Source organism: Antrostomus carolinensis, unplaced genomic scaffold (assembly GCF_000700745.2).
Source record: "Antrostomus carolinensis isolate BGI_N321 unplaced genomic scaffold, ASM70074v2 scaffold25428, whole genome shotgun sequence".
NCBI classification, from domain to species: domain Eukaryota; kingdom Metazoa; phylum Chordata; class Aves; order Caprimulgiformes; family Caprimulgidae; genus Antrostomus; species Antrostomus carolinensis.
The window spans coordinates 14,343-26,223 of NW_010332685.1; the positions used below are offsets into that span (position 1 = coordinate 14,343).

Sequence of the window (11,881 nt, forward strand, 5' to 3'; positions counted from 1 at the left end):
GGTAAATCAATCTAAAGATCTCTGTCAATGTCCAGTTTTCTGGAGAAAAAAAAACAAAACAAAAAACAATGGAATGGCATCATCTAGTTGGAAATCCCATAGCGCCATCTGTGTGGAGGAAAAATCAAAAAGCCAACTGTGCATGCCCTTCTTTGGATCTGGAATTCCCAAAAGATTCTGTAAAATTTTGTAAAAATCTGAAGAAAAAGGTCTTTCTATAAAATCAGATAAATGTTCTGTAGCCATCTCATGACATGGTTTATAAAGTGTTGGCACCAGCACAAAGAGTTCAAAGCGTTCATTCAGGAGTCACAGAGATCACCAAATCGAATGATTCACAGCAGTCTTCTAGCAGCGGCCAGTTATTTACTGCATAAACTGAAGTGTTCTTTGCCAGTGATCTTCAGTGCAATGATGTACTTCTGCCAGACAAAGTCTTTTTCTTCTTATTCCAGTAGGTAATAAGTGCCATCAATACAAGATAGTGGAAGCAATATGAAATGACAGGCTGTATTTCATGGTGCATATTCATCAACCAATGCCTAAAAAGGTAAAATTCTAAACTCAAGCTATAAACTCATAGCAACATACTCTAGAACTGATATTCAAGTGGAAAAAAAAAAAAAAGAAAAAGAAAAATTTAATCTAAGAAAGTGCAAAAGGAAGAAACCTCTAGAATTTGTCCATCAACACAGTTTTCCTCCTCCAGAGGTTAAACAGTGCTAAAGAGAGAGAGTGCAATAGTACTTTGAGCGATCACCTCTTGGAAAAACAAAACCAAAACCAAACCACGCCCCCAAAAAAACCAAACGCAAACCAAATCCAATACTAAGGTTAGGTGATTATTAAGTCACCAGTGATTACATTGACCTTGTTTCAAACCTACTGTTTTTACTCTTTTATTGAAAAAAATAAGTTTGTTTTTACACCTGACAGTAGATTAGATGCCAGTGTAAGGGACAGTTGCTAATGCATTACTCTAAATTCTATTTTTTCATGGTACTCTGCACGATAACCAGGTGTATCACAAATCAAGTCTTGACCATGACAGAAATTCAGTAAGAGAACTGCTCTGGAGTTCTCTACACACTACCAGTTATGACACCAAGTACCCAGCTCAAGCTTTAAACCCAATACCAAGAAGTACCTAGCAATTTTCTCTTTCATTTCTGTTCTAAGTTCAGGTGGAAGGTTCTTGCATTTATCTGTTGTATCATTTAGGCTGGACTATAAATCTACTATATCTGTTTCAGGTGGAGGAAGAGAGAAAAATGTATCAGATACAATTCATTGCCAAAAAAATGAAGACAAAGTGTCTTTTCAATCCATTCTTATACAAGCTTAAAAAGGTTTTCAAACAATTAATTACAGGCCTGATCATAACATCTTATGCTGCAGGCCACACTAGAATGCTACAGTATCTGTGTATGTATATACAAATACATCTGTATACATTTATATATACACACAATAACATATTTACATAAAAAGGAAGCACCCATCCTTTCCTTACTGCTAAATATTGAACTTCTGCTTTCACCTGGATACTAACATAGTTTACCGTGTGTAACACCCTATAAAGGGACAGTTAAGATGATGTTATTAATTTTCTTCTCATTAAAGCCACACATATGGCTGCTATTTAAAAACATGCAATGCCACCAATTAATACAGAAGTAAATCAATTCTTAGGTACAATATCAACTCTTTAAGAAATGCATAATATATTTAAATGTATTTCACCCATTTGTGTAGATAATTAATACTTTCCACTATTTCATAAGGGATTTATATTCTTAAAAAAGTCAGCACAAATTCACAGGAAAACAACTCTGTCAAATGAATTCCCCAGCAGCATATGCAGTGAGTCACTGGGTGAAACTCTTTTTTATGAACACATTAGGAAAGTTGGCATTCAGTTCTAGGACAACTCTATTATCAATCTGTGAACAGAAGGACACATCGAGTAAAGAAAGATCTTTACAAGATTCCAGCAATTTTCTTAAAGATGCAGGGCTTACCATCCTCGTCCCTGTTCAAAAACAAAAAAAGAAACAAAACAAATTGTAAAGTTACTGAGAACAGTCTTTTTTAAAAAAAAAAAGCTGCTAATACTGTGTCATAAAACAAAAGCTACTATAACACGATTTTTATTTAGATTATTTCAAATTAGATTTCAAATTAAAAGCTTCTCAAAAGACAGTGCAGAATTTTTACCTTTAAAAAGCCTACTACATTTTCTTAACTCAACTGCTTAAGTTAACTCCATCATTTTCTACTGGGCGGGGGGGCAACTTTACAAATTTAAGGGGAATTTAACTACAGAAGCCAAGTACTCAAAGCCACAAGACCTCCCAGTGAGCAGATGGTTGCTTTGGCAGCAGCAACACAGTACGCTACACTCTATGCTCCCGTGACCCTCTTGCTGACTGCGCTGGCCAGCACAGCACACGAGCTATTGTGGACTACTCCAATTCCAAACACACCAGCAAGGCTTCCAGGACTCTGGAGTGAGTGCGGGTGTTATGCACACGCAGAGGCAATTGTTCCAGAGACTAATCACACCTACATATACGGTAGCTGTCATAGAAAACAGACTATAGAGGGTAGGTTTAGATTAGATATTAGGAAGAAGTTCTTCACTGTGAGGGTGGTCAGACACTGGCACAGGTTGCCCAAGGAAGTTGTGGATGCCCCGTCCCTGGAAGTGTTTAAGGCCAGGCTGGATGAGGCTTTGAGCAACCTGGTCTAGTGGAAGGTGTCCCTGCTGATGGCAGGGGGGTTGGAACTAGATGATCTTTAAGGTCTCTTCCAATCCAAACCATTCCGTGATTCTATTTACCCCTGCTAAAAGCACGACTGCAGTGACTGAACACCAAAGAGTCACACAGGGTCAGATCAAGTGTGGGATTCAGTCAGAAATCAAATAAATGAGTTTTGATAAGCATGCATCCACACACCAATTAGAGTTGATGGAAATCCAGCCAGTACAGTCTCAGCATGTCACTGAGCTGACTGGGCACCGAGGTATGATTCAGGGGCCCAGAGCGCCTTGTGCCCCTTGGGCTTCCTTACATCAGGTAGGACATCCACACAGAGCTGGCAGACAGGACACAGACCCACGGGAGGATATCCATACCTTACTAGAATGGCTGGAAGCCAGGCAGGTTACTCTGGGCAAGTGAACTCTGGCATCTACAGTGGGCTAAACTGCTCATCAAGCTCTCCTGGCTCTAAAAAGAGTTTATACATCCAACGTGACTGCACACACCTGCTGGTAGATACTTCAACTTACACAGCTCCATTTTAAGCTGAACTGCACCACAAAAAGCTATCTAGTCCAGGATCTTGTCTATGGCCAGGGCCAGTAATGCTTTAAAAAATAAAAAAGCACAAATTTTTAAAGTACCTTTTCACTCATGGATCTTCAACTGCCAAAAATTAACAGTTTGGGGACTTTTGAAGCTACTTTTCATGAATGCTACTATTTTTCTCAACTTCTTTATACTTATGACCCTTTCACATGAGTTCTACAGTTTAATTACCAAATGTAAAAAAAAAATTAAAAAAGCCAGCCTTAAACCCACTGCCTATTAATCGTGATAATTAAGGGGCAAGGAATCATAGAGAAGCAGTAGGAGGCAATCTCCAGTTCACTTTTTCCACATCATTCATAATCCTATAGACATCTCTCTCTTCTGTTCCCTCAAGGCTGTCTGTTTTCCAGACTCTTGTATCTCAGATGATCCCTGTTGTCTAGTTGCTGCACTAATTTAGTACTTCTGAAATTGGATGACCAGAACTATACAGTGCACTGAGCACAAAGTCAGCAACTGTATAATGAGGTATTATGGTGTTTTCTCCATTTCTTTCCTAAGAAATCCTAACCTTCTGTTTGTCTGTTAGAATGATGCTAAGCAATGAGTTGACAGTTTCCAAAAATTGTCCACTTTCCTACAGAACAGTAACTAATATAAAGCCACTCGCTATATGCTTAGTTAATGTTATTTTGTTTCATGGGACTACTTTGCACCTGATGAACAGTTTTCCTCCTGCTTTATCACCTGGTTTACTAAGTATCGTAAGATCATTCTGCAATTTTTCACCATTAAGTTCTTCAGCTTAAGATTTTTCTACCCTGAATATCTGGGCATAACCCTCTGGTACAGCATTATTCACCCCTTTACCTGGATTACTTAGAAATAGATCAGAACAGACCCTTGGTGACCACAGTAGTGACTTCACTGCAAAGAGATGATACGTTCTTATCCTCTGTTGTCTATCTTTGAAACACTCATTACAATCCAGGAGAACACAGCTAAGTTACAAAAGCAAAACAATCCTGGCTAAAGCTTTTGAAAATCCAGTCCTCTGTGGACTGGGTTAGGGCTCACCTCCTCCAAGAACTCAAAAAAATTCTGGAAGAATGAAGAGGCAAAACTATCCTCATGGGGATGCAGCTTTCCTTCAAAATATTGCAATGGCCTTCATGTCCACTGACTGACTTCCTTATGGTTGCAACTGGTTTACACAGAGTAAAAGACAAAGATTGTCTTGCAGCTTCTAACCTGCACCCTTTACAGAAGGTTTTGCTGTGTTTGTAACCCCTTCATTGCTCTGGCGCTGAGGCTGATTTAAGTGACAGATCACACACCAGAAGTAAGATTTCCACAGCCCTGTATTTGAGCTCATTTAGAACTGCTGCATAGATACCAGTTAGTCCTAACAATTTATTATTGTTCAATGTATTGACTTGTTCAAAAGCTTTCTGTATTGGCATTCCAATTTAAGGCAGCTTTCTGGGCTAATCTCCTGGAAAGAATGGCTCTGATGTAGCAGCCTATTTGATCCCCCTTGCCATGAATGCTAATAGACAGACAACAGTTCTCCTGCAATGGCTTTCTTGTATCCGAGTGATCCTTTACACCTGGAGTATCTACCAACCTCAGTGACGCCCCTGTAATCTTCTTCAAACATATCTGAAATACAATTCTAGTATTTCTCTTTAGCCAGTGGTTCCTTAATATCTCATTCTGCCTTACTATGATTTTGTTTCACTTCCTAGAGTTCATCTTCCTATTTTTGTTTTCTGAATAAGATTCATTTGCAGAAGGATGCTTCTCTTGTTAGTAGTCTCCTGTACTCTTCTTTGTAGGCTCTTGGGTTAGTTGCTTTGAGGCATCATTTAATATCACCCAAAAAGAGTCTTTGCTATCATGCCCCCAAATTTTACCTCATCTACGCAAAGGTCAAAGGTAATCAAAGCTTGTCATTATTACTGTGATTTTTAATTCCCTTATCATTATATAATCACTGTCACCACAGCTGTCTGGTGGTTGCTGTAACGGTCCTTATAGACATATGCAGAAATTCTGTAATATGCTTTAGTTAGCTGCTTCACTTAACCATAATTTTACCACAGCACCACTGTCCTACCAGCAGGATCTTCTCTACTATTCCCACTGAAACTCCAGGAACATCCCATTATGCTACTCACCTTTTTTCCACCAAGCCTTAAAATTGCTACTGCATCAGCACCTTCATTTAAAACCAGTCTCATTTACACATCGGTTTTTACGCTTCAAGATCCAAATGTGTGGTTTTACAAAAATGCTAGATCTAGATGCCTAGCCATAGATTTTTTTTTTGTGTAGGATGTTCTTCATTCCTTCCTACCTGAACTTCAACAGTTCTCCTACCATTTCATCTAAGACTAAGATTTTTTAATGGATTTGTAACTAAATAGGCCATCCCAAATTACACGCTTTACTGCACCTGTTTCTTTTTTCATCCTCAGACTTAAAATTTTATGTTAGAAAATATCTTTTTCTAAAAGCTAAAAAAAACCAGTAATCTAGTTGGGGTTTGGTTATTCACACCAGTGGACAAGCAAACATCATCTGCAGCCTTACTTTCATTTATACAATGTACAATTAGTGATATACATTTCTTAAAAGCACATTCAACAGCATTTCAGAAGTGTAATACAGTACACTTTCTTTTGCCTTTGAAAGACTGACAGTGTATCCTGCTAGTTACCTATATAGTGCATTTTTATAGAGTTTGGAGGATTTTTTACTTACTATAACTTTTCCTAGGTGGACTAATTGGCCATTTCTCAGAATACATAACCAGTATATTAAAATCTGCTATTTGATTTTGTTGTTCAGTTTATTCCCTGGAAAAATTCTCTGGTATCACCTTTGTAAAAGGCATTTATGAGTAACGATTTATTTACTAAAACAACTAATTTTTATTAGCTGTAAATTATTTCATTTATATCTATCATATATTCAAGTCTTCAAATTCTAGAGTTGTTCAGGAGACCTGTGTATAATGTTCTATAAAAATTGTAAGAGCCCCAGTTTCTAGGGCAAGGGATACTACTACACACCAAATAATATTTAAGAGTAAAGACCCTGAAAATAACCACCACTATTTCCTCAAACTTTCTTACTTTTCCTTTCCTCCCCTAGACCAGCCAGACTAGCCTTTTCTTCTTTACATTTTATTCAATCTATTGCTCACAACTCAAATTCTAAATTTTAACATGCTACACATTTTCATGTTTGAATTGACTAACTATATGTTGATGCTCTCAAGATAAAGCTGAAAATTTTGACAGCTGGCAAGGGGGCAGTTGAGTTTTCTGTTGCTCAGGAAGGTGTGGGAGGTGTTGGTATGTAGATAGGAATGCATGAATTTTGTGGTAACAAGGGTGTCTACTTTTCATTACTCTTTTTGTGCAGGGCAGAAGCAGTCGGGACTTTTGGGGAATGAGGTTAAGACGACATTCTTCATCCTTGACAGCAGCTGGTAGCCCCACAGCAACATAACTAAGCAGCTGATATGATGTACAAGAAAAGCTTTCAGCACTGCCAATTCAGGTTGTCAACTGACTCGTCACATTGTTCAATGCTGATCACAGTTTCAAGACTCGTTTTTTACTACAGCTCTAGAGGTGTCCACTTAACTTTTGATAGCGCCGGATGATGTACTCGATCACTACAAAACCGTCAGCTGACCACAACCAGATCATTCTAGTGCAAGGTGGAAACCCACCATGGCAGACAGTGGAAAGGATGTGGGCAGAAAAGGAAGTGATACTTGTAAGGAGACAGCTCGGTATGTAATAGGTAAAAGAAAGCTCAGAACTAAAACTTCAAGAAGTACACCCTCATGTACTCAGTGACACACTTACATCATCCTTCCTCTTCTAAACTGTATTATAATACAGCAGATATAGATTCAACTCATGATTTTTTTTTTTTTTTTGAAAAAACAGAAATTTACTTTCTGAAGTATGTTTTACACACCACAAACACAGCCACCCATCAAACAACGCTTTACATGGGCCAATAATTTTATGGAGCCCTTGAAAACTGACAATTTTCATCTCCTACGGAGTCCTTTGATTCTGTAACAAGGGAACTGCCAAACAATAATGGAGAGACTAAGCAAAGGACAGATGCGTAGCAAGCCGCAGGACCTACCACCTGAAAACAGCATCCAGGTTATATATAACATCCATTTCGTAACACTTAAATGAATGACACACGGTTCAACAAGATTTCTTTCAGAGGCTTCTCCAGACCTGAAGCTATTGTGGTGATAAATAATCTATAACTGAAACAAGAAGTGTTCCCTGACAAGTTCATAAATTCTAACAGCTGCAGAGAGAAACCATCATTGTCAGCGCTGGTGACTGCAGTGCAAGGTAAGACATTGTGATCCCTACTTAAGTAAGTGCTTGTATATAGCAAAAAACCTCAAGCTTTTACACAGCTTTGTTGAAGCAAAAGAAGTTCCCTCACAGCATGCACTGCTAACCTAGCAGCAACACTTTTACATCCTTCACAATGCGTGTACGAGCCAGACATTTCTGTACTTGGGAGATGACAAAGGATAAAATGAGAGTCTCTCTCATCCATTCACATCACAGACAAGACCCACTGTTCAAGGTTACTCTTGCAAAGCTAAGCACTGACCTCAGGCCTCTAACAGCTTCAGACCTGTTGTCACACTTCTTCAACAGGACAAAAACACATTAAGCATTTATGCAGCTTACAGTAACAGGATGCCCCTACATCAGCCGCCAAAAGTTAGAGCACATACAGAGATTTATGACTTTCTTGGTATTCTTGCACTATGAGAGACTAGCTCTTTAGTTCAGACAAGAGAGACTTCTGCACTTACATGGGAACACTTGGCAACTCTACCTCCAGATGACCTGGTGTGGTTCTACTTGACAACTCTTTCTTTTAACCACAGATTGTAACGGTTCCCAGACTCAGAGAAAGAAATGAACTCAATTTCTTCACTGTTGCCAAAAAAGATGGGTAACTCCTTCAGATAACGATATGTATCACCTCGCACTGACTTCTTTACAGCAGAAAACAACCTTCCCCCCCCCCCACCAAATATGACTCTGAAGGAAGAAAGCAAGGTCTGGAAGGTGGATATTAAGGTTTTTGGTGACATCTTGCATATAGTTCAACTGTACATCCTCTGTACAGCACCTATCTGAATGCAACGTGCAGTCTCACTGGGAAAGGTTGACTTCAAATTCATTTGACTCAGGAGTACTGGTAAGCACCCAGGGAACAGAACAAATCCCTTTTCCTTATTTTTCCACAAATCATCAATAAGATGTCAAACTGAATTAAAATGTGAATTCAAATGCTAAAGAAGTGTGGCAAGAAACCTTCACTGCAAGCAGAGAGGCAACAGAAGTAGCAGACTATCCGTAGGCTTAACACAGCCCAACTACTCATTGGCAGGCTCTGGTGTAGTGAAACGGTCAGAACACTTTGTGGGCAGACACAATACCATTGCAATAGAAATGCATGGAAGTGGGAGGTCAGGAGCACGTAAGTGTTTATGAAAGACTTCATTCACTGTGCCATCTGGAAATTTTTCATGTCTGAATAGGGAAATTTGCCCTTGATAATCTAGCTACAAAATAGATTTCCTTAAGGATATGCAAAACATTACCTCCTGTGGACACACACATCAAGTCTCTACAATTTGTACTAGGTGGAGATCAGTTTTTATCCGTTCATCCTCCTTTCCCATGTTGGTCAGAAAGTAACTTTCACAGTCACAGATAAGCAAAACCATATTTCATGGTAGAAGAGTGTACTGGCTGTACTGAAGTGACAATCTGAAGCCATATGGTAAATGTTTTGTACTGAGAAATGCTGATAGCCTTAAACATGCTTGGAACACTATTCAAGTTGAGGGTTCTCAGTTCTTTCCAGCATCTCTCTCAACCTAAATATATTTTCATTAAAATTACTAAATATAAAAAAATACAGAGAGCAGCTACTTTCTTTCCTTTAATTTATATCTTCTTTTTCAACTAATCCTGTGAAAATAAGTCAGTAAAAGCATGAAATTTCTCCTACATTGATGTCACAAATATTCCTGCCGTCTTCCATTTTTTTAAAAAGAAAACCTCCACCATAAAATTTCTCAAAGCCCTTACTCAAGAATCCAGAGTCTATTTACTTTAGATTTCTAAAAATATTTTTAACTATAAAAGCTGCAGAGGATTAGAAATTTGAGATTTGCTATGCTTTTTGCCCCTCATCACTTCCTTCCCACCTGAGTAGAAAGTCCATTTTAAGTTTTGCTGTTAATTACCTTTTCTTCATTAAAGAGTCAAATTCACTTCCTGGTAACAGTTACAAAGAAATTCAATATTGCTTGGTGTATCTGTATTGCGTAAAAGTAGAAATCTGTTTGTTGATCACAGGCTCATACTATAAATATACTTTGTCACACTTCACAGAAATAAAACACAAACAAAGGCAGAAAAAAGGAGAAGAAATTGGATGTTTGGATAGTCAAAAGAGAAAGATTTCAGTTAAAAATCTACTGGTCATGAAACTAAAAGTTTGTGGAAAAATCTCACACTTAAATCTCAGTTTAAGCAGTTCATACTAAGCAGCCAAATTACATGGTTGGTATAAATCCACAGGATTCTAAGTCTGAAATTAACTGCAGTGAGTAAAACTTCCCTCTGTTTTCTTTCATATGCTAAACCATAATTTTAAGAAATACTTATTTAAAAATATGTCTAGAAGACAGTTTTGTCTTAAGGACTCCTTTTTAACTGCAAGGCTTTTGAGACACAGTAAGAAACAGCCCAATAATCCTACATTTTCTTACCCAATATATCCAGCTGCCGTAAATGCGTACAGTTAGCAGCAAGCTCCTCAATGTCTGTGTCACACACAGACCTGTTGGCCGTCAGAAAGAGCTTTTGCAAGTTCGGGAGTTTACGTGCAAGGTTTGTGAAACAGCCTGTACTGCTCTGTAACGTAGGGCACCAGCCAAGATCAAGTTCTTCCAAAAGCTGGCAGCCTGAAGCCAATTCTGCTATTCCACTTTCAGTTATGTTTTTACATCTCCACAAATCCAGACTGCGAAGCTTTTTGCATTTTGCTCCCATCATGCTTGCTATAAGATCATAGTCTTCAATCTGCAAGGAAAGCAAACACTTTGTCATGTATACCATCTTTCCAGACATACATAGGTGTTTCAAGACTTGCTTGCTAACACACCTACAGATCTGTCTTGAGCATTTGTCATTTCTAGAGAGCTCTGAAAATTATTCATTGTGGAGTACAGTGAGGTCTACTCTTACAAAAGGCAAAAACAAAATAAATTTCCTATCAACCCCCAGACACAGATTTTTTAAATTAACTTAATTCTAAAGATCAGTGAAAACACAGTGAAAAGATCATTTTCTCCAAAAACCCCTTCTTTTTATTGCACAGTTGTTTTTCCTTCAAAAGGTGATTAGAACTGATTTTATGACCATAAGCACATACAGACTGACAAATGTGCTTATTTCCATCTTAAGTTGATCAGCTGCTGCACCTCCTTACAGAAGTTTTATTAGTTACCTTGGGCAAGCCAAAGGGACTGAAACAGGGTCCCACTGTCCAGGCAGAAGGAATGAAATCCACTATCAGAAACCACAGGAAGATAAGGGCTGTTGGAAAAATGTAGTGACGCTGCCTTTCTCTTCTGTCCATGAGTCAAAGCAGAGAAGGCTGAGCCAATCCTGCTTTGTCACTTGTTTCTTGAACAACGAGGAAGGTCAGCAAAGTCTCCCTGATGATGGATCAGGCATGTCTGCCACCAGGGACAGCAGCAAGTCAGAATCCCACTACATAACAGCTCTGGCACGCACATGCAACACAGCTCAGAGAAGTGCCCTGCAGGAATTGCTGCTGTCCCTGTATCCTCTTTCTTTAAATTAATGAGTGTGCCCAGCAAGCCTATGACTCAAACGGCTTTTGCTGAAAATATTTCTCTCATGGTTAGAGTCAGACACAAGCATTAGTCTGCTAGGAGTGATGATTTAGTCTGAATAAAAATACATGAGTCTTGATTAGTTTTGTGAAGAAAAAGTGATCACGCATATAAAGAAAGCCGCAAAATTTAGGAAGAGGTCAAAGAACTATGAGAAAGCCTACTAGCTCTGTTTTAGGCCTGCTAAACTAGTATGCAACCCTTAAGCATATGACTAATCTGCATTGATCTTGGACCTTTGAAGAGAGTGTAGTATAATGCCAACTTAGCATCTAAGCAAGTTTGCTGACACCAAGCTGTGTTATGTGGTTCACATGCTGGAGGGACGGGATGCCATCCAGAGGGACCTTGACAAGCTTGAGAGGTTAGGCCTGTGCAAACCTCATGAAGTTCAACAAGGCCAAATGCAAGGTCCTGCACCTGGATCAGGGCAACTCCAAACATAAATACAGGCTGGGTGATGAGTGGCTTGAGACCAGCTCTGAAGAGAAGGACTTGGGAATGGTGGTGAAGAAGCTGAACATGGGCCAGCAATGTGTACTTGCAGCCCAGAAGG

The 11,881-nt window shown here is 38.9% G+C and overlaps 1 protein-coding gene across 1 annotated transcript; it reads right to left on the reverse strand.

The window, feature by feature from the left end:
• Nucleotides 1-1,718: 1,718 nt before the first annotated feature.
• Nucleotides 1,719-10,460, reverse strand: LOC104529324 (F-box/LRR-repeat protein 4-like). Its single transcript, XM_010173606.1, has 2 exons — nt 10,174-10,460; nt 1,719-2,032 (listed from the first exon to the last, which is right to left on the reverse strand). Exons 1-2 carry the CDS (start codon nt 10,457-10,459, stop codon nt 1,869-1,871), a joined length of 450 nt encoding a protein of 149 aa, XP_010171908.1. The 5' UTR covers nt 10,460; the 3' UTR covers nt 1,719-1,868.
• Nucleotides 10,461-11,881: the final 1,421 nt, after the last annotated feature.